The 24,428-nt window shown below is 44.3% G+C and overlaps 1 protein-coding gene across 4 annotated transcripts in view; it reads left to right on the top strand.

Annotated features, from left to right (window-relative positions):
• LOC146035865 (interleukin-13 receptor subunit alpha-1-like) overlaps nucleotides 1-23,962 on the top strand; it is a 55,588-nt gene extending 31,626 nt beyond the window's left edge. The window contains exons 4-12 of one of the 4 annotated variants that reach the window (XM_083159553.1): nucleotides 314-434; nucleotides 3,069-3,104; nucleotides 4,025-4,069; nucleotides 4,936-5,120; nucleotides 6,701-6,846; nucleotides 10,792-10,930; nucleotides 13,962-14,058; nucleotides 14,921-14,984; nucleotides 23,123-23,962. In XM_083159553.1, coding sequence (XP_083015679.1) covers nucleotides 314-434; nucleotides 3,069-3,104; nucleotides 4,025-4,069; nucleotides 4,936-5,120; nucleotides 6,701-6,846; nucleotides 10,792-10,930; nucleotides 13,962-14,058; nucleotides 14,921-14,984; nucleotides 23,123-23,209 — 920 coding nt within the window. In that variant the 3' untranslated portion in view covers nucleotides 23,210-23,962. Of the gene's footprint in view, nucleotides 1-313; nucleotides 435-3,068; nucleotides 3,105-4,024; nucleotides 4,070-4,935; nucleotides 5,121-6,700; nucleotides 6,847-10,791; nucleotides 10,931-13,961; nucleotides 14,059-14,920; nucleotides 14,985-23,119 lie in introns of all 4 variants that reach the window. The other 3 variants (XM_083159552.1, XM_083159555.1, XM_083159554.1) reach the window with 3 other exon arrangements.
• Nucleotides 23,963-24,428: the final 466 nt, after the last annotated feature.

Below are 24,428 nucleotides of genomic sequence, written 5' to 3'. Positions count from 1 at the left end.
CCCTGGCTACATCTGTACCTGTATGAACACATTCCTGCTGCAGGAGGGTCCAATCACTTTTCGCTACATAAAGTAAATCACATATAAACAATAATACTATTATAGTAGTAGATTTTTCTGATGTTTGTGATTAAATGGTGGTAGGACAAGGGAAAATTATACATACTGTACTGTAAACCAATTAGTTGGTGTTTTATTATATTGGGATGTTGTCATCTTGTATGTATACATGCATTGTAGTCTACTGAGGAAATGTTTTACTATAGAAATAAATACCATATATGTATAACCATACTTTTTTTTTCAATTGCAGGCAATAATAGAACATCTGTAAGAAATCTCTCCTGTGTTTGGTACTATCAGGACTACGTGAAGTGCACATGGCAACCTGGAGAAGATCAGCCTCCTAATGTTAATTACAGCTTGCTTTATTGGTTGGTATGAAAATATTTTTTTGCATAAATAGGAGTTACACCAAATAAATATCAATGGAATCTAGGCAGAATTTTCATACTATTGAAAAGAAGCACGTATATAGTGAATGCAGCTAATTGTACACTATGTTAATTGTATAGGCCCATACCAGCTGATTGAACAGCCTGCTAGAACTGAGAGCACCATTCTGTACTTTAGGGATCATGGCTGCATTCTGGGAAATGTGGAGATCAGAACTTGTAGGAGAGTGACTACTACTAAAAAACATTGCGGATAGAATGCATTTGGTAATGGTATTGATGATAGACAATGTCTAGGTCGACAATCACTAGGTCGACCACTGGTGGTCCACAGTGAGTCTGTCAACACCGAAGAATGGTCTACATAGGCTAGGTTGACAATGACAGAGGTCGACACAAGCAAAAGCTTGCCATGAAAAAGTGTCAATACAGGAAAATGTCAACACGTTTAAAAAACAAACAGACTGTGTCTGTCAACATGGACACCATGGGGGTGGGGTGTACGGGAAGGTTGCGCCTTGGACAGGGGGGGGGGGTTTCTCCTAGCCGAAAGTGTAAGGTACACTACCAGTACCTTTTACAGTAATGGAAGGAGTGAGGGGGTGTCACTCTGTGCTTAGAGACCCGTACGAATGTATGTTAAGTGTGATTGGACCGTTTGACTCCAGTCAGAATATAAGAATAAACACGTTTTATGAAAAAAGAATATGTGGCATTTATTAAACCGTAAAAGATACAAATATTGCTATAATACAATGTATAGACATATAGAAAATTCTATGCATAAGTAGGACAAGAATTAGCAGTGTTTCTAATAAAAAACAGGGGGTATACTTAAAAAAAATAAAGAGATAAAAGTTTAACTAATACCGGTACACACAAACATAGGGTCGGTGGGGTATGGGATGACACACTGGGGGTACGTCCTGAATTGGAATAACAGTGGTCCTCCGACTCAGTGGAGGATATTAATCCTACAGTCTTTAGTAGCAGTGCCACTGTGGGCTACAGTACCTCTTCCAATTGAAGAGGATGAACATGGAAATGTCTGCCGGCAGACAGCCTGGCAGAAATGTCTGCCGGCCTGGAACCGCCGATCACCCCTCTGAACTGAAGAGGTTACTCTTCAGTTCAGAGGGGTGATCGGCGGTTCCAGGCGCTTGCGATGCCTCTACTAGTTTCGCCAGATAACTGGCTTCCTCAGGATGGTCGCAGTAACTGGTGCATCTCCCTCTTCTTCCTTAAATGGTGGAGGTGTGGGCGTTACTTGTGTTACTAGGTGTGGCTTCATTGCGTGCCTACACCACTTAGATGCGTTGTTTCAGTGGGCGCAGCTAGGGTGGACGCGCCCTGTGCTAAATGTCCAATTGGCACTGCCGTCTCTGGCGTGTTAGTAATGCAGCGTCAGGACCTGGGGCAGGCGGGTGACGTCACTCCTGCCCGTAGTTTCTCCCTACTTCCACCCTATTCAAGGCCGCCAGCCAAGCACCACCCAGTGATACAGCGGAGAACGCGAGCACAGCCTTGAATAGGGCAGAAGTAGGGAGAAGCTACGGGCAGGAGTGACGTCACCCGCCCCAGGTCTTGACGCTGCATTACTTACGCGCCAGAGACGGCAGTGCCGATTGGACATTTAGCACAGGGCGCGCCCACCCTAGCTGTGCCCACTGAAGCCACACCCAGTAACACAAGTAACGCCCACACCTCCACCATTTAAGGAAGAACAGGGAGATGCACCAGTTACTGCGACCGGCATCCTGAGGAAGCCAGTTATCTGGCGAAACTAGTTGAGGCATCGCAATCACCTGGAACCGCCGATCACCCCTCTGAACTGAAGAGGTGAGTCGACGGGAGTCTGCCGGCAGACATTTTAATGTTCATCCCCTTCAATTGGAAGAGGTACTGTAGCCCACAGTGGCACTGCTACTAAAGACTGCAGGATTAATATCCTCCACTGATTCGGAGGCGCCTGCTTGTTATGGTAGGTGCAGGAATGTAAGCATCGTGCATTATAGGCACAGATCAGCATAGGAATACATACAAAGAAGCTTCAATTACAGGTGACTAACTAGTGTCTTCTACTTGGCTGTGAACTGTATTAGTAAGTTTCACCTCAGTTGCATTCCACAGCATTGTATCTGAAAATTCAGAATAATGTAATGTATGAAAGTTATGTGTCTGGTGACTATTTTATTTTTTCTGGGAGTTGTAATGGGGCAGAGTATTAGCCCTCATATGCTTCCTCATTCCTGGTTGAATAGGATATTGTGGAGTTCTAATTGCCCACAGTCATTGACTGCAGGTAATAGTTCGCCGGGGGCTATCCAATTACCCCTGATCCTGGCATCTGTAGCTCCTTATAATCGCACTTACAGTACCAGGGATTATGCTTCGTGTGCCGCAAGCAAGTTAGGTTCTTTTGTTTGTTTTGTATCAATTTTGCTTTTTGTACATGGCCGTCTGGGTTGGTTTGTGAAAATGACAGAAAGACGCCCAAAAACACATATCAGACCTTTTAGTAAACCTAACTCTTGGTCTTTATATAGACTTGACATATTCTGTGTATGCAATCATTACTTTAAGGTTTAACATTTGTTCTCCATTTCCATGTAGGATACGTGACTGGAGCTGTTCGCAACATCAAACATTGTAAGTATGGTCGTTACTGGAGCTGTAGTGGGAGCAAAGCATGCACCCTCATATTCTTTCTTGTTCATGTCATGGGTGGACTGCAATAGGGCAAAGCATGCACCCTCATATTCTTCCTTGTTCATGGGTGGACTGCAATAGGGTAAAGCGTGCACCCTCATATTCTTCCTGGTTCCTGGGTGGACTGCAGTAGGGTAAAGCTTGCACCCTCATATTCTTCCTTGTTCCTGAATGGACTGCAATAGGGCAAAGCATGCACCCTTATATGCTTCCTTGTTCATGGGTGGACCATTCTAGATATGACTATGATCAGAAGGACTCCCAGGTCATAAACCCCAAAGTCCTCTAATCCCAAAATACAGTTCTTATCAGAATGGCAGTTATACATGCATTTGTCATTACCAAACAATGCTAATCATGCAGTCAGTGGCGGGGTGTAATGCAATCAAGAGGCAGTACTTGATACATCCTGCGTAAAGTATACTACTGCCATTATCCATCTGACTATGTGAGTCCGTAATGTCTATGGTCATGACAACCACAGTTTTTCTGTCCACAGCTGCCATTGTTATCTTAATTAGTCGTCACTTGCACCCATCCCATGTAAGGTTCAAAAGTTCCTTCTGAAACAGACATCCATTTCTGCCCCATGCCTCAGACAAGCACACAAGTTGGCCTACACAACTACATGATACTCCCATGGATCCATGTCTGCATCCTATGGCCCACCTGGCAGGAATTGCTACCAATGTTCTCGATGGTGATCTGAGGCTGTGTTGCAAACATGAATCAGACCTAAAGTGCAATTATTATTTTAAGTGTAATGTCGAGATGACCGTTGGTCTTCATTTGTCATTAACATATTCTAAATATATTTTATTATTTAATTATGTGACATAACTGTTTCTATTTCCATGTAGGATAACTAATGAGAGAGATTGTTCACGAGTCCAACAGCCAACACAGTAAGTATGGTGGAAAATGCAGTATACTTCAATCACTCATTACTGTACAGGTACGACGTGTAGCAGAGTGTAATGTTCCAACTGTATTAAGGAACTTATTCAGGTCCGTTCGCATGCGGCCGTTTTGTTCGTCTATGCGCATGTGCATTTTTGCACCTATACATGCACTTGGTGCTTGTGTCTGCTAGGCGTTGGGCGGCATGGCGTTCCATTAGCATATGGGAACGCCCACGTTTATTGGGCGTTCCCATGAGAACGCTGTGTGTTCCCATGAGAACAGCTGACATCACAGGATGTCAACTGCCCGCCCACTGCCCTCAGAATGTGCACGCAGATCTAAAGGTGCCCATACACTAGTAAGATTTATCTTCAGATCTGGCTGGTTGGAACAAAAACATGGTTATGGATGAGTGACAGTTTGTCAGTTTTCCAGCATTTCCAAGCAAATGGTCAACTGTCATTTGCTCTCATCCATAACCAGGTTTTTGTTCCAATCAGCCAGATCTGAAGATAAATCTGCGTGTGTATGGCCACCTTTAGATCTGCGTGCACATTCAACATCATTTGATGGTCGCCGACCATTTATGTAAAACATCCATTCGCAGTGTGAACATTCAACATCATTTGATGGTCGCCGACCATTTATGTAAAACATCCATTCGCAGTGTGAACATAGGCGCTGTGCGAATGGTGGGCAGGCGTGCCAAATTTCGCAAGGCGGGGTTTGGTTGAATCGCAAGAATGTGAATTTGCATCCGAGCAAATCAACCAGAATAACCCCCTAAGTGTGTGATTGTACTGTATATTAATGACACTGTAATCCACTCTGTGGCATTCTCTGTTCAATTCATGCCTTTGCATTTCAGGTTTGATCAGCTGCTGGACACAGGGAGGAATTGTGAAAGTTATATCCATAGAAATGAGATTCCTGTTGGCTGCCAATTCCAGTTACATAAGGCATTTACTGATTTCAGCTGTCTTGTAATGGTGGTAACAGATAGATCAAGGAATGTCAAACCCTACATCTCCTACATACATGTCAACAACATAGGTATGTTTTATTTTAGATATACAATGATTGTTGCCATAGAGACATCGCACCATCAGCATGGAGTTCCATGATCGTAGCATGTTGTTACTGTCACACAGTTTTGGGGATGAGCAGGATATTTTTTTTACTAAAACGATTTGCGTAGGTGCGCTGTGCGTGTGCCGTGACGGTCTCTCACAGTGGGGACTTATTGGCAAAGTGAGTGGCAGTCATGGTTTGTTCAGGGGTGGTTACAAGGAGTTATGGCAAATACACAGGCACATAACCGTGTTCGGGGTGTATATCACACCCTATTCACATTATTTTACTTTCACCTGTATGTACTAAAGGGCTTGTGGAGCACTTTTAAACTGCGGTCTCATCTCACTTTGAGTTGTGATGGGGTGGAGGGTTGCTGCGGCCCGAAACATGGCCAGCATGTGCCTAGCTTCATTGTGCTTTGCGGGCACATCACATGGCAGGACCCAAAAAGCGGGCCCTAAAATGGACTAAAAAATATACAAAAACCCAAATTCAAATAAATAAACCGCATCGTGTTTTACTCTGTTGAATGGAAAATGGAATTTTCAGTCATGGCCAATAATTTGGACAATGACACAAGTGTTGGTTTTCACAAAATATAACCCTGCAGTGTTTTTAGCCCCTTTTTGTCAGATGTTACTATGGGGTTATTCAAGCTTGAGCTGGGAAACCGCACATCCGCCTTGTCCACATCAACACTCTCGCCTTCAGCGGGTGCTTTTGTGGCAGGGCTGAAATACAGCGCAAATGTTGCTTTTGAGATTGAGGCTCCGATTCAGCCCCGATCGATAATTGGCAGGGCTGCACAAACGTAGCCCTTTCCCCTAATTTGAATGGGGCCCTAAGTTCATTGCCATGGCAAAGAGGGACTTTGCCATTAATTGCCATTCATCTGATCACGCTTCAGGACATTCTGAAGTATATGCAAATTGTCATCATAAAACCTGAAGCAGCAGAATTAACCCCTTCAGTGGTGGGGTTTTATTTAGGGAGTGCTCCCCACTGGGTGAGTTTTTAATGGGGAGCACTCCCTAACAAAAAAACACCACTGCCTCCCTGGGTCCGGGCAGTGCCACTGAACTGTCAATCAGCTGCTGCCCGGCCCTGTGCCCCACCGCCCCGTCCCTGCTCCTGGCAGCCGGCTTATCATAAGCCGGCGCCGGAGTCTTCTATAGAAAAGCCAGAGGGGAGGGAGGAGGAGGTGCGGCAGAGGGGAGGGAGCTGGGCAGCACTTTAGCTCACTGAGTTCAGCGATTGAACTCCGCAGCGCTTCCCGGCTCTAAACAGTGGCAATCTCGAGAATTTTCCGGGCTTGCCAGACTGGGCACTGAGGCAGTGCCCGGAAAATTCTCGGGATTGCCACTAAAGGGGTTAATATTTGTGTCCTTACCAACATTTTTGGCCATGTACATAAAGCGAGGACCAGGCACTATACGTACAGCTATACGTATAAGCTGCATGCTGAATTAGTAATTGTATTGGGAGTATTGTAATCACAGTATATAACAATATTGTTATAAAATAATAAACTTGTAATCAGAAATATTTTCTTCTTCCAGCAAAGCTCAGACCACCCACCATCAATAGTGTGTTTAGGACTGAAAATCAAACTTTATATTTAATGTGGAATGCTTCAGATGTGTCTCAGGACCTGTTATATGAAGTACAAGTGGAAATGTCCAATAATCAAAATCTAAATTTTAAGGTATGGAATTATTTATGTCTTGTTATCCGATCAAATGCTTACTGAAAATTATGTAGAATTAACATTTAGGATGAAAATGCACCTCTGATGAGCCACACGGAAACCTGTCGGACAATGGAACTACAGGAAGTGACCAAGTGTGCGCAGTACGGGTCCGGCGTATGTGCCAAGTACCAAACATCTGGACTCCCCGGTACTCCACCACATCTAAATCAGGCCCCATATGTTTTTATTTAGTACATTTAATCTAGATCCTTTCTTTGCAGTTTACAAAGCTGCCTTACAACAGATAAGATATATATATATATATATCTTAACATGTTTTTTTCTATAATGCGCTCTGCTACAAAACTTCAGCAACCGACTCCAGGCTTGTGCAAAAACAAATCCCTTTTATTCAGGTGGCTCAAAAAACAAAGAGACAAACAAACAACTAGGGACGTTGGGCCCTGCCTCACTCCCTTTTACTTAATCAGGAACCCCTCAGGTCCCAGCACCCTGACACTAGTGCCCCAGTCTTCTCACCCCACTAACCCTAGTAGTCCTATCATCTGGACACTAAGGGACAATTGTATCAAGCTTCAAAAGTGATAAAGTGGAGAGGGATAAACAGCCAGCCAATCAACTCCTACCTGACAATTTTCAAGCAGAGCCTGTGACATGTGAGCTGATTGGCTGACTGTTTATCACTCTCCATTTTATCACTTTTGAAGCTTGATACATCTGTCCCTATCTGCCATCATTAGATCTGACTAATTGAAGCGACTTTGCTTTAAGCCCAGCAGCCAGGTGCTGTCTAATGAAGCAGCTACTTGGGCTTAGAAGCCTATAAGACCTGGTCTGGGAACCCAGTCCATGCACACTTCCCATCTACCCCTGGGAGCCTGTGAGCCAATTATTTTGGGCTGACAAACTTTTGGGACATACCCTTGGCCCATACACATGGGTGCCAAGTTACTCTCCCAAAAGTACATGCCCCAGGTGTTTTAATCGGCCTTGGAATCTATTTCCATTAAATGTTGGTGGCACCATTGTGGGCCTAGACTAGATGTCACCCTGGTCCTCACTGGTCTTGGCCTATACGGACAATTCCACCTTTTATGGCTCAGCTCTTGGCACCTTTAACACCTAGTCTCTGTCCAGACTAATTGTCCAAGGTCATGGTCCAATTTTGCCCACACCCTTTCCTTCAGAGTGAGTCAATGTCATTGAGTCTCAGAGTGCTTTCATTTGCTGAACTTTTAGTCCTTACTTCAGTCTTCTCAGCTTTGATAGCCTTTTCTTTATTAACGTGACTGGTTCGTACACCATTCTTCCATCTTTGTACTTAGTCACTGTTCTCTGACTAGCTAAAAATTCTCTTGTCCAGGTCTTTTATTCGCCTCCGTAGTTTAGAAATCTCCTTCACTGTTACACTTTTACTTAGAACCAGTTTTTGGAACTCTTCCCTCAAATATTCCAGCTCTCGTGTCTTAAATTGAGAACTTTCCGTGGGTAGTGCACCCATTCCTCTGAGACAAGCTCTTGCTCCTTACTTAGTGTGTCCCCTATGATTTTGTATGCGAGCTTGATGTTTTAGTTTTGCGCATGCATTTCTGCACATGGGCATATACCAGGTGCATGTGGCCACGGCGAACAGACTGTTCCACGCATCCAAGACTTGGTGCGTGGGATGGCCGGCGGATAGTCACGCCCATGGGAATGCCCAGCGTTTTCATGGGCGTTCCCATGAAAATGCTGAGCGTTCCTGTGGAAATCACACCGTGATGTGGGTGCCGGCGGCGGGCAGCTGACATCAACAGATGTCAGCTCCCCACCCACTTCCTCTCGAATATGCATGCATACCTAAGTGACCTCAGAGTCACTTTAGATATGCGCGCACTCACCGGATCATTTGATGGTTGTCGACCATCGAATAATGTGATGTTAAACGAACGAACCTGGCATGCGAGGGGGTGGGCGGACCAACATTTGCAAGGTGGCATTTGAGGGACTCGCAAGGCTCGAAAGTAAAGAAGGAAAAGTACTCACTTTTTTGTTTGGGGGCACTCTTTTAAATTGTCAAAATATATGTCAAAGATATTTTTTTTATAAAATTTAACTTTTAATGATTCTATTAAAATAATTGTGTCAGACAGACAGACAACATTGAAGATAAACAGTTGAGTAATTATAATTTTATAGAATAAATTTGTATTCAACTGTTTGTATAGACCACACTGGTCATCTGATAGGAAAACACAGTGATCAGACAGTTGCGGCTTGTATTTGAATGTCAGCCTGTGTCTGAATCACGGTTTACTGTGCCTATCTTTGTGGTAGGGAAGTCGGATAGCGAAATATAATTCACAGATTATAGGACCAGGGAGAAATTATTCTACACTGGTGCAGTCCGGATGTTTTCAAATATGACATAGGCAGTTTTGCTAAATAAATATGTATTATGAATCTGTAATTTTTGCAATTGCTGCTTGTTATGACAGTTTAAAGATACAGAACCGAGGCTTGGTAATTTGTTGCGAAGGTAACCGGTTAGAAAAAGGGTGTCAGATATAGATATGCACACAAGATAAGTGACACTCACAGTTGAAAAGATTGCGGAATCTGCTGCTGAATCTCTCAACCGTCCTGGTTCTCTGAGAGTCAGTGAGCGTTCGGCAATATTATTGCTGTATGAACAGAGTGTCAGAATTTAGAGAAAATGGGGTATCTGCTTTCTCCTTTTAGTAGCACAAATACCTTGTTGTATTGGATACAGTGCAGGGTTAAATGCTATCTATACTATGTTGGAGATGAGTACCCCTAGAGGTAGGGATATGTGAATGGGATTTAGTATATTAGGCGTCTTACTCTTGGGGGTAGGAGCGCTGCTTTCTGCTATGTGCTATAAGGTAGAGCATTGATAGCAGATGAGCGGCACCTGTCTGCGTGAGTAAGTGGATAGGTACAGTAATAGAATAGGAGCCTGGGAGGAGAGCGGAAAGAGCTGCTGTTTGTGGTGTCACAATGGGAGATTTCAGCAGTACAATAAGTAAGAAGTAGCAGTTACCGCCGTTTACCTAATAGCCTCTGCCCGGTCTGCTGTCACATGGGGTCCGGATCTGCCGTTGGCCGCAAGTGCGGCGGGGAGTGGGGGTGAGCCGCTAGTGCGGCTTGGTCAGACGGCCGTTTCGCTGGGGGTGGAGCTTCCTCAGTATCCGACATATATTTTGACAATTTAAAAGAGTGCCCCCAAACAAAAGAGAGTATTTTTCCTTCTTTACTTTCGATACATGACTCTTACTCTCAGGGGAGCACCGCCACGTCACTATACACCAATCAATTGGTTGTTTGACAAAAAATTATTGTGGTAACTACTTTTCTGAACTTGATTTAGAGATAAAACCTTATCCCAAAAATTTTTCAGGGTCGCTTGTGCTCAGGTTCTATCTCCTCCCAGATCCCCTTTTCCTACCCCTTTCCCATTTAAAGGACTCGCAAGGCTGCAAGGTGTGTGTGTCAAGGCGCATACACACGGTGCGATTTCGGCTATGTGTGATTTTCCTTGATTCCCCGAAGGCCAAAACCACCAATATTGACTATACACTTGGCAATTTTGACTATATAAGATTTTGGCTATGTATGATTTTGGGTATATACATTCTAGACAAAGTAAAAGATATCGCTCAGAATGGCCCATATCTTTTACTATCTCGTTAAGTATGTACATTCCACATCGTTAATGATGCACGCTGAACAGTTCAGAGAAGGGAGGTCCTCATTACCTTGAAAACAATAGAACAATTAATTTACATGTCTGCATTTGGCAAGTTGTGTAAATATTCCTTAATCTTGAGACAAAATTACCATAATTAAGAAAAAAAAATGTTATGTCTGTATACGTAAGCCTATTATGTATGCAATAAATGATTGGACATCACTATCAGTAGTTTTATTATATTTTAGGACTTTTCTGGTGTAAGTAAAGAAATTCCCAATGTACTGCCTGACATCAGCTATACTGTGAAAGTGCGGGTACGGTTACCTGGCCTTGCAACTGATAGCTACCTGTGGAGTGAGTGGAGTGAGGAAAAGACTCTGCCAGGTACAGTAAATATCAATGACTTCTTTGCAAAATATGTACTCCGGATTGGAACTGTTTTAACCATTACAGGCCTGATGCTACCTTGAGGGGGCACAGAGTATGTTAAAAAATAAAAATCAAGTACCCTCTATACCAGTAGAGAAAGAACGTGGTAGCACAGCGCTAGTTTGAGGAGAAATAATCACCATGGGATGTATAATAAAAAGTTTTAATTATAAAAAACACACATATAGTAAATGGATTGACAATCACATATACTGGATATAAAATCAAAATGATAAAATCTCACTGTCAGGATGGATGGTGTAGCCACCCACCCTCAAGGCTTGGGTTTTGGTCCAATTGGTAAGTGCACTTTACCATGGCCGATGTGAACAGTTCAACGGTTATCAACTTTGATAAAGCCAGTTGAACTGGTGAAACGTGTTAGGTTGTGACCCCCTCACTCTCAGCATTGGACCTTCAGCCACCCTCTACCACCCACCGCTTACGTTTAGTGCCGCTTTGGAGATCCATCTACAGGACCACCACATCCAGCTTGGGACCACAACAACAGAGATCCATCTCCAGGTGAGCTTCACCACCTTCAGCCACCTGTCGAGACTCCTCCCCCCCGGGTACACAAGCATGGGACCTCTAACAGAGATCCATCTCCAGGTGTGGCATCCACACCACAGCCACCTGTCCCAGTCAAGTCCCCCGGGTACCATCCTGAGGACCACTGCCACCCCTCTATAGAACTGATCTCCTGACTTTTCAGGTGGATCACCATCTTAGTCACCTCAAAGAGGTCACCCCACGGGGATCCATTTGCCCCTCTATCAACTGGCACACCGGCCTCAGGCACTTCTGGCCATTGGATCTACAATTGTCCCACCTCCCATCCACTGACTTCCCTTGTGGCTCTCCATTTAGACACTCCCCAACTGAGTGGACATAACTTCCTCCCTAATTTGCCACTATCCCAAGTAGCGGCACTGTTCACATCGGCCTTGGTAAAGTGCACTTACCAATTGGACCAAAACCCAATCCTTGAGCCTGGGTGGCTCCACCATCCATCCTGACAGTGAGATTTTATCATTTTGATTTTATATCCAGTATATGTGATTGTCAATCCATTTACTATATGTGTTTTTTTATAATTAAAACTTTTTATTATACATCCCATGGTGATTATTCCTCTTCAAAACTATCGCTGTGCCACCGCGTTCTTTCTCTTCTTCTTTGTAAGACTAACTACCCCACTTTAGCACAGCAGCTGGGATCTGAACATCACTTCCACCCTCTATACCAGTGGTTTTCAACCTCGGTCCTCAGGACCCCCACACAGTGCACGTTTTCCATGTCTCCACACAGAATGATTAGCTCCACCTGTGGATCTTTTAAAATGTGTCAGTGAGTAATGAATGTACCTGTGCACATGCTGGGTGACCTAGAAAACGTGAACTGTGTGGGGTCCTGGGGACCTAGGTTGAGAACCACTGCTGTATACCATAGCGTTAAAAATTGAGACAAGCAATAAGAAACTATCCGCTTGTGAATTAAGGGTACTCTTAAAATAAGGGGAAAAGGGATTACTCATATGTGATGTTCTTGCCGAAAACTGTTGGACTGTACTTACAGTGTATTACAGTATGTAATTATACAGTGACATGGTTTTAACAAATTATGTATTTGTAGAGAGCACCTTCTCCTATCCATTATAAACCACATCTATATACATATATAGAAATGATGCTTTCTCTGAGCCCCTGGGCATGATGGCGCACAGTGTAGCTAATCGCTCTAAGTATTTCCAATCAATGAAATTTGCATTGCATGCAACCAGTCATAACATGTAAGGGGCACACTCCCTCACCCCACTGCCTCCACTATTCTTCCACCTTGGAGTCCTGCATAGAAAGGATCTATTGCCGGATACTATGGGTTAATGTTGTAGCTTGTAAGCTGCTAGCGCTGCAGGACTTTGTGCCTTGATTTTGCCTTGTAAATAGTTGATGCTTTAATAATACGGCAGACTTGGCACAAAGCGCCACACCTCTGCTAGCTGACATTGTCAAGAAAGAATGCACAAATAGACACCCGGCATTCGTAAACCCGCTGATAACTAGGCGCAACTATAAGGGCTGTTTAACGTGACTGCAGCACCGTTGATAAAGGACGTGTTTGAATCTTCTGTCCCATCCAGAATGCCCATGTATAATGCACCGATGTGTGTATGGTCCGGATTACTGATCAGAGCAATGCTAATTGTACAATTGTTGGCAGCGGACATGCATTTCCATTCTGAAATGGCAAATCACATCTACACTGGAAGGTTTGCCTTACACCTCATAGGGAATGTATTGGGGTAACTAGCACTATAGGAACTGTTTACGTGACACAAATGGACAATTGACCAAAATGTATTGTAAATACAATTTTTGCATTGCCACATACTGTATCACAGCAATAAGAAATGATCTCTTAGCCCCATTCATCCAAGACAGTGGCTACAGTAAGATCCCTCCCCAATATAAATAGTAATACGCTCATGGTATGACTGCGCTGCTACTGGCCGTCAGGGAACCATGGGCCTTATTCTAGTTCACTCTTTCTGACAATATCCCTCTTAGATGGACAAAACCATGTGCACTGCAGGTGGGGCAGATGTAAAATGTTCAGAGAGAATTCGATTTGGGTGAGTTATTTTGTTTCTGTGCAGGATAAATACTGACTGCTTTATTTTTACACTGCAATATAGATCTCACTTTGAAGTAAAACCCCACCCAAATCTAATTCTCTCTGCACATTTTACATCTGCCCCACCTGCAGTGCACATGGTTTTGTCCATCTAAGAAGGATTTTGGCAGAAAGAGTGAACTAGAATAAGGCCCCATGTGCAACCTCCATTCAGTACCATATGATGAGGGCATAAAGGGCAGTACTGTAATCTGGAGGCTGCACTGGGTAAACCAGACCAACAAGCTGCCAGAGGTGGATGCCGACTCCCATGTGCCTCAGATTGCTGACCTGTTTCTTATTCGTTCAGGCAGAGACGGTGGGAGAACAACATCCATCATTTTACTTTCCCTAATTCCATCCATAGTAGTTGTTGCCGCAGTCGTCCTACTTATCTACATGAGAAGGTAAGAATGTTATTGTATATGTCTTACTCAGGGTTGCCGACTTTAACATTCTCCTCTCCGGGAGAAGCCCGGAGAGGAGAGTTTCAGCAGCCGCTCAGGGGGCGGGGCTTGAGCGTGACATCACTAAGCCCCGCCCCTTACTGGTAAAAGCAGCTAATTCAGGGATCTCCATGGAGGGGGCGGGGCTAAAATGACGCGATTGTGCCGTTTTAGCTCCGCCCCCTCCTCTGAGACCCGAGGATTGCGGCATTTTAATGCCGCGATCCGGGGGTCAGCGGGGGTCCCCCCTGAATCCGGGAGGGTTGCCCACCCTTCCGGGGGCCGGGAGGGGGTACCCGATTTTCGGGAGACTCCCGGAAATTCCGGGAGGGTCGGCAACCCTGGTCTTACTCATGTAACGTCCATTCTGATCACTGCTCCATTATGATCACCCACCATCTAATGATTTCTCTCCCGTCCGGAAATAAAAGTCAGTCTAAACTTCAGATGGAGATGGTTGAAAAGGGGACGGGCGCTTTACGCCATGTGCCATCAGCCCGTCTGCATTGCCAAAGGAGCTACCAGCGTGTTTTTTTATGGGGACACTGAAGCTGTTTGCTCCTGGGGTTTGCAGAATGCCCACCATCGGACAAGGGCCCGTATTCAGCCCGAGCGAGTGGGTCTGAATCGGTCCCCATATGTATTTGGAAATAAAAGAGGAGAAGAAGACTTGCTCTACACACATATATAAACAGTTCAGTTACTGTATGTTTTATTTTGCTTTCGTCATAAGACTGATGTACAGTACTTCCAGGTTCAGTTATTACCTGTACTTTGTATTTTGTCACTTTTTTATTTTTCAACTGTGTTTTATATTCTTTAGGTTGCAGATTCTTATTTTCCCCCGAATTCCCGACCCAGGAAAAGTATTATCGAGTGACTTGCAGGTAATGACCGTTTTCATTAACTATAATGGTATGTGACTTTTGTCCATTCTGCCGCCAACACCAGATGCTGAGCCACAAGATCTCTGTTCAGTTTTGTCAGACACAAACCCTGTGGCTCAGCTGCCATGTGCGGGCAGGTCCGTGCAGTCAGAGTAACTACACCACGTGCAGAAAGCCTGACTACATTTACCAACATGAGCAATAACTGTCCATTGGTCTTTGTGGCCACACAACCTGATATCTGGCATCGCTGATAAATATCACAGGGCCGTATTGGGAAATGTTAGATTAACACTGTTCTGTTTTCTATTATAAATCTTGTGTAATATCCGCACAGTTACTCTGCTCCACTAGAAACCGTTGTCTATGTCATTAGTAAGATGGAAGAAGTTCTGTATATTTACACCACACTGCACAGTCTCAGTTTTCTCTCTGTAAATAGGAAACCTCCAAGTTCTACTGAATAGGATTTGAATAAGTGCTCTGATGTCATCTTGGTATGTTGCGTTATTTATAGGCCACATGGATGTATACATTCATGTAATTGACTACCAGGTGTAAGGCAAGGGACCCCAAACCAGGCATTTGGATTAATCGCCATAGTCTTAGGGGGAGATTTATGAAATTATTGGAGAGTAATAAAGTGGAGAGAGATAAACTTCCAACAAATCAGCTCCTGTCCTTTTTCAGACACAGCCTGTGAAATTTCAGAAGCTGATTTGCTGGTACTTTATCTCCCCCACTTTATCTCTCTCCATAATTTGATAAATCTCACCCTCTATCAGGTTTTGGAACCTTGAGAAGTTTCTGCATTCCTCATAGACTGTCATATAGGTGGGTGTTTCTGCTATTTCTGTTCCTGTGTTGTAGCCCGCAGACAAGTAGGGGAAAATTTACTAAAGGAAATTTGTAAAAAATTGGTGTATTCGTAAACATTCGTATTTTCGGGATTTACTATCCCGAAAATATGGCAATTTGTATTGATAGCACCAATGGATACAGCATTAATAGAATACGAATAGGAATCCCCATTCAAAAGAATTCTAATAATCGATAAACGGACGATAATTGCCGGCCAGATACGCAAGGAAAATAGACTTCATTTTCCTGGCGTATTTGGCTTTAGCCTGCAGGCCGGGCCTGGTTCCCAAAATACGGGGGACAAAATGAATAGGGGTTCCCCATATTTTAAGAACCAGGCTTGCTGGGACTCATAGTTCCACAGCAAAACCCACAGTTTTTTCTATTTTTTACACTTGAATCAGCCCAGTACCCACAGCCCAGGGGTACCGGGAACAGCACCAGGCTTCAGCCTGGGCAGGTAAGTTCTGGGGTCTCGCTACTCATCCAGAAATCTCCTGCGCAGCCTGGTGCCCACAGCAGGGTTAGCCTCGTCCCTGCTGTAAGAATAGAACAGTGCTAGTCTGGGGCTGGGGAAGTGGCCACAGCTACTTTAAGGGGCGATGTATGTCTGACGGGCAGTCATACATCGCCCATGTCGTAATCAGGAGGAGGATTCACAGAGACAGCGGCACCGAGCAGGAAGTGCCTGGCTGCCCCTAGTGAATGTTAAGTGCACTATTAATACATTTGAAAAAACCATAAACATAATTTTACTAGCGTTAAAGCATATGCACTTAACGCTGGTTCGTACTTTCCCCCCCAAACATTCATGTGTCCATCAGAAGGGCTGGGCCTGTTATATGAACTTCACCATGAATCTGACTATGCACCAGTAAGGAAGTATGCTGATTGGTCAGGATACAACATTTCCATTTATCAAATGATATTGTTTTAAAAAAAGCAAGTAGAGAACTTATAAATGCACAATAAATGTAACACGTTCAACAGGACCTAGAGCAAACATTCTTATACCATGACAGTGTATTTACCTTTGCTATATGACCATGTGGCAATTAGATAGGCATGTAACCCACCCTTTCTGGCTATCACTCTCTCTTTAGTGTAATATAATAGGCAGGTGACACACAGGTGTTTTCTTTATGCCATGGTAACCTGGCACTCCTACACTATACTTATCTTATATTACACTGTGTTCCTGGCACACTGGTGGTGACTAATGCAGTTTCCATGACAACCAGATTTCCTGTTAGTTTGCACTTGTTCAGTAATAACAGAATCACAGCGGCATATAATAACTCAGCCAGTCATTGGATATGGAAAGTAGACTAAACCATTCAGAAATATACAGTGTGTAGATTATTAGGTCCACCGTGTCTAGGTTGACAGTCATTAGGTTGACTGCTGTTGGTCGACATAGCCAAAAGGTTCACATGGGAAAAGGTCAACACAAGGTTTTCATATTTTTTTGTTGTTGTCTATGTCGACATTAATCCGATATAAGCTGGGATGGTGACGTATGAACAAGTTGGCTTAAAGGAAAAATCATGAAAAACTCATGCCGACGTTTGTCCATGTCGACCATTTACATAACGACCTTTTGTGAATGTTGACCTAAAGCAGTTGATGGCTAACCTTGGCACTCCAGCTGTTGTTGAACTACACATCCCAGCATGCCCTGCATCAGTTTTAGCATGGCCAAATAGTAAAACTGATGCTGGGATGTGTAGTTCAACAACAGCTGGAGTGTCAAGGTTAGCCATCACTGACCTAAAGCATGTCAACCTTTTTCCATGTGTCAACCTATTGTGTGACAACCAGTAGTGGTCGACCTAATGAGAGACTTTGTCGACCTAACGACTGCATACAAAATATACAATATGTGTGTATTCTATGAACCAATTACCCATGTATGCATAGTGTTAGAGCACGTCCAACCATTAAATCATTATATCCAGGTTCTACTGAGGAATCGACTGTTTATAATGTTGCTATGTTTAGCCCACCTTGTGCTGGGCAGGGATTGTTGCAATAACGTCTTCCTGGAGTAATGTGATTATGATGGCAGGGGGTGTTCTTAACATTAGAGCTTCTGCTTAGCATAATAACCAGTTACAGTGCCAATGTGTCTGTAACTACTGTAGATCTGAGCCAGCCTAATGGCCATGACTGAGAAAGCAGGACAGCCGCTGTGATTCATGCCGCTGTGATTCATGCCGGTGTGAACCACAGATTCCCGCAGTGTACACAGTTGTCTTTGGACGCAGCTGTGTGCCAACCATCCTGCAAGCGTCTGAAAATGTTCAGATGTCTGCGGGTGGTTAGCCGCCACTTAGACAGAAAGAAAACCCGCCCTGTGCAAATCTACGCGCTATCCTGTCGCGCGTCCATACGCAATTCACAAAGCATCAAATTATTTTTAAAGTCCGTGCAATGTAACTCTGACCCTTCCACACCTTTCCACAGAGGAAGGCGGACTGAGGCCGAGTCAAGATTTCACATCCTCTGAAAAAAACACAGGCGTGCCAAGGCTTTTTTTTCGGACACTCCCAGGAAATGGTCGGTTAATACCCCCCAAACGCTGACTTCTTGTCAGTCAAATTGTGAGGGGGCTGCAATTACATATTGGCTTGTGTATGCACGCTGGATACATGCGCAGTCATTCCATAATTACATCGATTGCGAATTCATACAATGTCAATCAACTCTGAATCATGCCCTATCAGCGAAAACGTTTTTTTTTTTAAATTTCAACTTTATTTTCATTTTACATATCTTACATAAGTATAAAACAATTTCTAAAATGACAGAATGCCTTACATACAGTACCCTTCATTTCCCCCACATTGGAACGCTCAATATTATACAAAAGTTTTACAGCTTATCCTTACTTCAAGGGGCGAACTCCACCTCTCCCTCCAATTTATTCTTAGATTAGATTTGAATTTATTTTTGTGCCTTATCTGCTCCTTAACAATATATCACCCTTAATATGTACTTTAGTATTTTATTTATCCTATGTTCTGTGCTTTGTTCTCTCTATTTCGTGTTATCTTTATCTACATCCCTCTTTATTATAGGGTATATCTATATACCTACTCCCTGTGTACTAACATCTTCTTAAGCTACTTCATATAAGTGACCTTCTCGCTTAATATATATGTGCATCGTTTTTTTATTTTAACTTTATGTGAAATTCACGTGTCTATTTCTGTGGATTTTATTATTCACTCTATTTGTGTCTTATTTATTCTATTCTTGGGTCTTCTTACTTATATCTTCTATGTGCTTTACCGTTTTCCTTATCTCATTCTAATATATATGTGATTCAACTATCGATTTCTTCACTTTTTCATTATTGCCCCTATTTTGGTGTACCCCCCTTTCCAGGAGCCATGGGGTTCGCCCCTCGATTTACAGTTTTTCCCCATCTATTTCCTTCCATATGAAGAGTTTACTCAGCGAAAACGTTGTTGATCTGAGTAACCCTCAGCTTGTGCAGGCAGGCCAGTGCTTTTACTCTGCAAGAACCAGAAAATCTGCTTGGGTGAAATGCTCATCATTGTCGCCCATACCCCCATCAAATGGCTGCAGTATGGCACTCCTGCTGCTGATCGGGGGTCTTACAGAAGGAGACCTGACCTTACTGATCACTGACCTTACTGATCACTGACCTTACTGATCACTGACCTTGCTGATCATGTGCACAGATGTCACACCATTTATATCGTGCACGTACCATCAGGTTTGCATACAATACTGATACAGACCTACCGTATATACTCGAGTATAAGCCGAGGCACCTAATTTTACAACAAAAAAACTGGGAAAACTTATTGACTCAAATGGAACCCTCATTCGAGTATAACCCGAGGGGGGCTTTTTCAGCATAAAAAATGTTCTGAAAAAGTAGGCTTATACTCGAGTATATATGGTATATATCCAACCAATCAGTGTACGTGTGTGGCAAAACTTGTTAAGGGTCCCTGTTGATATGTTCAGTATGACCTCCAGACTGTCAGATTGTTCTTATTTGGCTGTGCCCTAAAGAACCCATATTCTGCTCTCAGGCTAATAACCACCATGAGTGTTCGTGTCCAGCAATTAAAAGTTACTGAAAAGTATTTCTGCCCCCCCCCCCCCCCCTGATGAAAACAGGGGTGGTATTCCTGAAAAGCCACGCCCCCTTCCAGGAGACCATGCCCCTTTTTAGGAGCTCACGGCTATTGCTGCATTTGCACTGCATTACGTCTAGGGTTACCACCTTTTTGTTGAGAGATTCCCGGACATTGGCCCGCCCCTTGACACACCCACTGACCCATCCCAGCCCCACCCCCAGACCCGCCCCCAGACCCGCCTTATGTTGATTTTTTTTAAACCTTTGCTTCCATTTCATTCTTGATTTTGCATACCATAATTCCAGTTACATGTTATATCACATACATTAATGGCCATTACAAGTTATGCCACACATCGTGATGCTAATTCCGTGTTATGCCATATACCGCAATGGCCATTACACATTATGCCAGGACTCAACAGAATTTTTGCACAGGATGGACAACATGGACAGTGCGCGCCGAAGGCGCGCGTCAAATTTTTGACATAATCCCGACACACCGCAAACCCATTATATAGTATACCACATGCCATAATGGCCATTACAAGTTATGCCACACATCGTGATGCCAATTACGTGTTATGCCATGTACTGCAATGGCCATTACACATTATGCCAGGACTCAACAATTTTTTTGCAAAGGATAGACAACATGGACAGTGCGCGCCGAAGGCGCGCAGCAAAATTTTTGACATAATGCCGACACACCGCACACCCATTATATAGTATACCACATGCCATAATGGCCATTACAAGTTATGCCACACATCGTGATGCCAATTACGTGTTATGCCATGTACTGCAATGGCCATTACACATTATGCCAGGACTCAACAATTTTTTTGCAAAGGATGGACAACATGGACAGTGCGCGCCGAAGGCGCGCAGCAAAATTTTTGACATAATGCCGACACACCGCACACCCATTATATAGTATACCACATGCCATAATGGCCATTACAAGTTATGCCACACATCGTGATGCCAATCACGATGTATTATTCCATGTACTGCAATGGCCATTACACATTATGCCAGGACTCAACCAAATTTTTGCACAGGATGGAAAACATGGACAGTGCGCGCCGAAGGCGCGCATCAAAATTTTTGTCATAATGCTGACACACCGCACACCCATTATATAGTATACCACATGCCATAATGGCCATTACATTTTATGCCACACACCGTAATGCCCATTGCACGTTTTAATGAACTTTGTAATTCCGATTACTCATAAGCCCACACATGATGCCCATGACATACTATATAACACACCGTAATGCCCATTACATACTATATAACACACCGTAATGCCCATTACATACTATATAACACTGCAATGCCCATTACATACTATATAACACACCGTAATGCCCATGATATACTATATAACACCGCAATGCCCATTACATACTATATAACACTGCAATGCCCATTACATACTATATAACACTACGCAATGCCCTTGACATACTATATAGCACCGCAATGCCCATGACATACTATATAACACCGCAATGCCCATTACATACTATATAACACTACGCAATGCCCTTGACATACTATATAGCACCGCAATGCCCATGACATACTATATAACACCGCAATGCCCATTACATACTATATAACACTGCAATGCCCATTACATACTATATAACACTACGCAATGCCCTTGACATACTATATAGCACCGCAATGCCCATGTCATACTATATAACACCGCAATGCCCATGTCATACTATATAACACTAAGCAATGCCCATGACATACTGTATAACACACCATACACATTTGACACATAAGTGCCACTTACCTATATGCTCAATGCCAGGGGCTTCATGCCGATGCCAAGGTGGACTGAATTTGCTCGTTGCCGAGGGGGATAGATCTGTGCCTCTGTGCTCGTTGCCGAGGGGGATAGATCTGTGCCTCTGCTCGTTGCCGAGGGGGATAGATCTGTGCCAGTGTGCTCGTTGCCGAGGGGGATTGATCTGTGCCAGTGTGCTCGTTGCCGAGGGGGATTGATCTGTGCCTCTGTGCTCGTTGCAGAGGGGGATTGATCTGTGCCTCTGTGCTCGTTGCCGAGGGGGATAGATCTGTGCCTCTGTGCTCGTTGCCGAGGGGGATTGATCTGTGCCAGTGTGCTCGTTGCCGAGGGGGATTGATCTGTGCCTCTGTGCTCGTTGCCGAGGGGGATAGATCTGTGCCTCTGTGCTCGTTGCCGAGGGGGATTGATCTGTGCCAGTGTGCTCGTTGCCGAGGGGGATTGATCTGTGCCAGTGTGCTCGTTGCCGAGGGGGATTGATCTGTGCCAGTGTGCTCGTTGCCGAGGGGGATTGATCTGTGCCTCTGTGCTCGTTGCCGAGGGGGATTGATCTGTGCCAGTGTGCTCGTTGCCGAGGGGGATTGATCTGTGCCAGTGTGCTCGTTGCCGAGGGGGATTGATCTGTGCCAGTGTGCTCGTTGCCAAGGGGGATAGAAACCCCCTCCCCCGCCTGCGGGAGGCAGACAGGCTTGTCAGTGTGCCTGTGCCTGCCTGCCCGTCCCCTCACGTCTCCCCCGCTGTATTCGCGGGAGAGACGTGCTGCTGTGCTGTATGATTTTAACATTTCTAACTCCCGCTGCTGGACCGCTAGCCAATGGCCGTTCGCGGTCCAGCAGCCAATCAACTGGTGGCTGCTGGACCGCGAGCGGCCATTGGCTAGCGGTCCAGCAGCATATGCAGCACCGCAGCAGCACGTCTCTCCCGCATACACAGCGGGGGAGACTTGAGGGGACGGGAGCAGGGCAGCGGGGGAGCGGGGAGACGAGGGGGCGGCGGCGGGCGGGTTATTCCCGGACTATGTATAGTCCGGGAAAGCCACCCGTCCGGACTCCGGACGCCGGTCTTAATTACCGGACTGTCCGGAGTAATCCCGGACGGGTGGTAACCCTAATTACGTCTCTACCAGTATACTCCAAAACTACAATCAATATTCATATTTTGAAAATGGCATAATGTTTTTTGCCAAAATAACAAAAGCCCCTAAGCTTTTCCAAAGTTATGGATCTAAATGATGCTGTTTAAAAGAATGATTTTAAGTGTTTTCATACATTGCAAATCATTGTAGTATTTCTTTGTGTAATAATGTAATCTTTGTTTTCTTAATAGCAGTGGATAAAGAGCAGCAGAAATGTCTACACTGAGCCCAAGAATGAGGAGATCTGTCATGTGTCCCTGCTAGACACTCCTGTTAAATGAAACTTCCTTCTTCTCTAGGAAAAGTGGAGAACGTGAAGACAAATGCTATTTTTGTCCTTTAGTTTACATCTTGTGACAGCGGAACATTAAACAGGAGCTTTGTCACTGATCACTGCCGCGTGTTTGAACTACAGTTTGTGTGGATTCACGTAGCTGGAAGCAGAGATCTGTGTTCTGCGCAACTACTTCTGGACAGCGAGGAGGAGATAAATGTGACCAATTCTGTAAAGGAGGAACAGAAGGTTTATCTATTGGGTGTTGCTGAAACTGTAGATGAAATTGTACTGCTGGACTGCACAGTTACTGTATATCTGTCTTTTGTCTCTGTCAGGGGTGTGTCATGCAGGGAAGCTACTGTAGGTGCACTCGCAGATGTCACCTGTGACATAGCCTGGGGAGGTCCTGCACGTATTCCTCCTATACATACATGGCGCAGAGGTCACTGCAGTCAGTAACCATCGCCTTCCAGGGTCAGTGCCAAGGAACACGCAGGTTGCTGGGCCAGATTCAAGGATGTATGTAAATGCCCCAGCCATCTTGAATTGTATTGAGGCACCTACCGGTCCCTTCTCGAATACCAGCAGCTGCGTTCATAGGTGTAACATCCACCACAGACTAGTCAATATTCAAAGTTCTGAGTATCCCTATGGTTGTGCCTGCAGTAAGGTGGAGACATTACAGCTGCATGTGGGGTTTCAGTTGAAGCCTCAAATATGACCCCAAAATGGTTGCCACCACCCCCCCATTACATCCCCCCAAATGTTCATGGGCCTGGTTCTGGTTCACTGGCAAAAGCAAATTCTCTCTCTAATGGACTAAACCAGGCTTGTCCAACCTGCGGCCGTCCAGCTGTTGTGAAACTACAAGTCCCATCATGCCTTGCCACAGTTCTGCTATTAGGTCATGCTAAAACTATGGCAAGGCATGCTGGAATATGTAGTTTCACAACAGCTGGAGAGCTGCAGGTTGGACATGCTTGGACTAAACCATGTGCACTGCAGGGGGGGAGAAGATGTAACGTGCAGAGAGCATTAGATTTGGGTGCTATTTTGTTTCTGTGCAGGGTAAGTACTGGCTGCTTTTTTTTTACACTGAATTATAGATAATGGGGGAAATTTACTAAAGGAAATTTGTAAAAAATAGGTGTATTTGTATTTAGAAATACACTTATTTTTGACATTTACTATCCCGAAAATACAGCAATTCGTATTCGTATTGA

This window comes from Crinia signifera, chromosome 9 (assembly GCF_055691185.1).
Source record: "Crinia signifera chromosome 9, ASM5569118v1, whole genome shotgun sequence".
Taxonomy (NCBI): Eukaryota; Metazoa; Chordata; class Amphibia; order Anura; family Myobatrachidae; genus Crinia; species Crinia signifera.
This window is presented reverse-complemented; position numbering and strand designations above follow the sequence as displayed.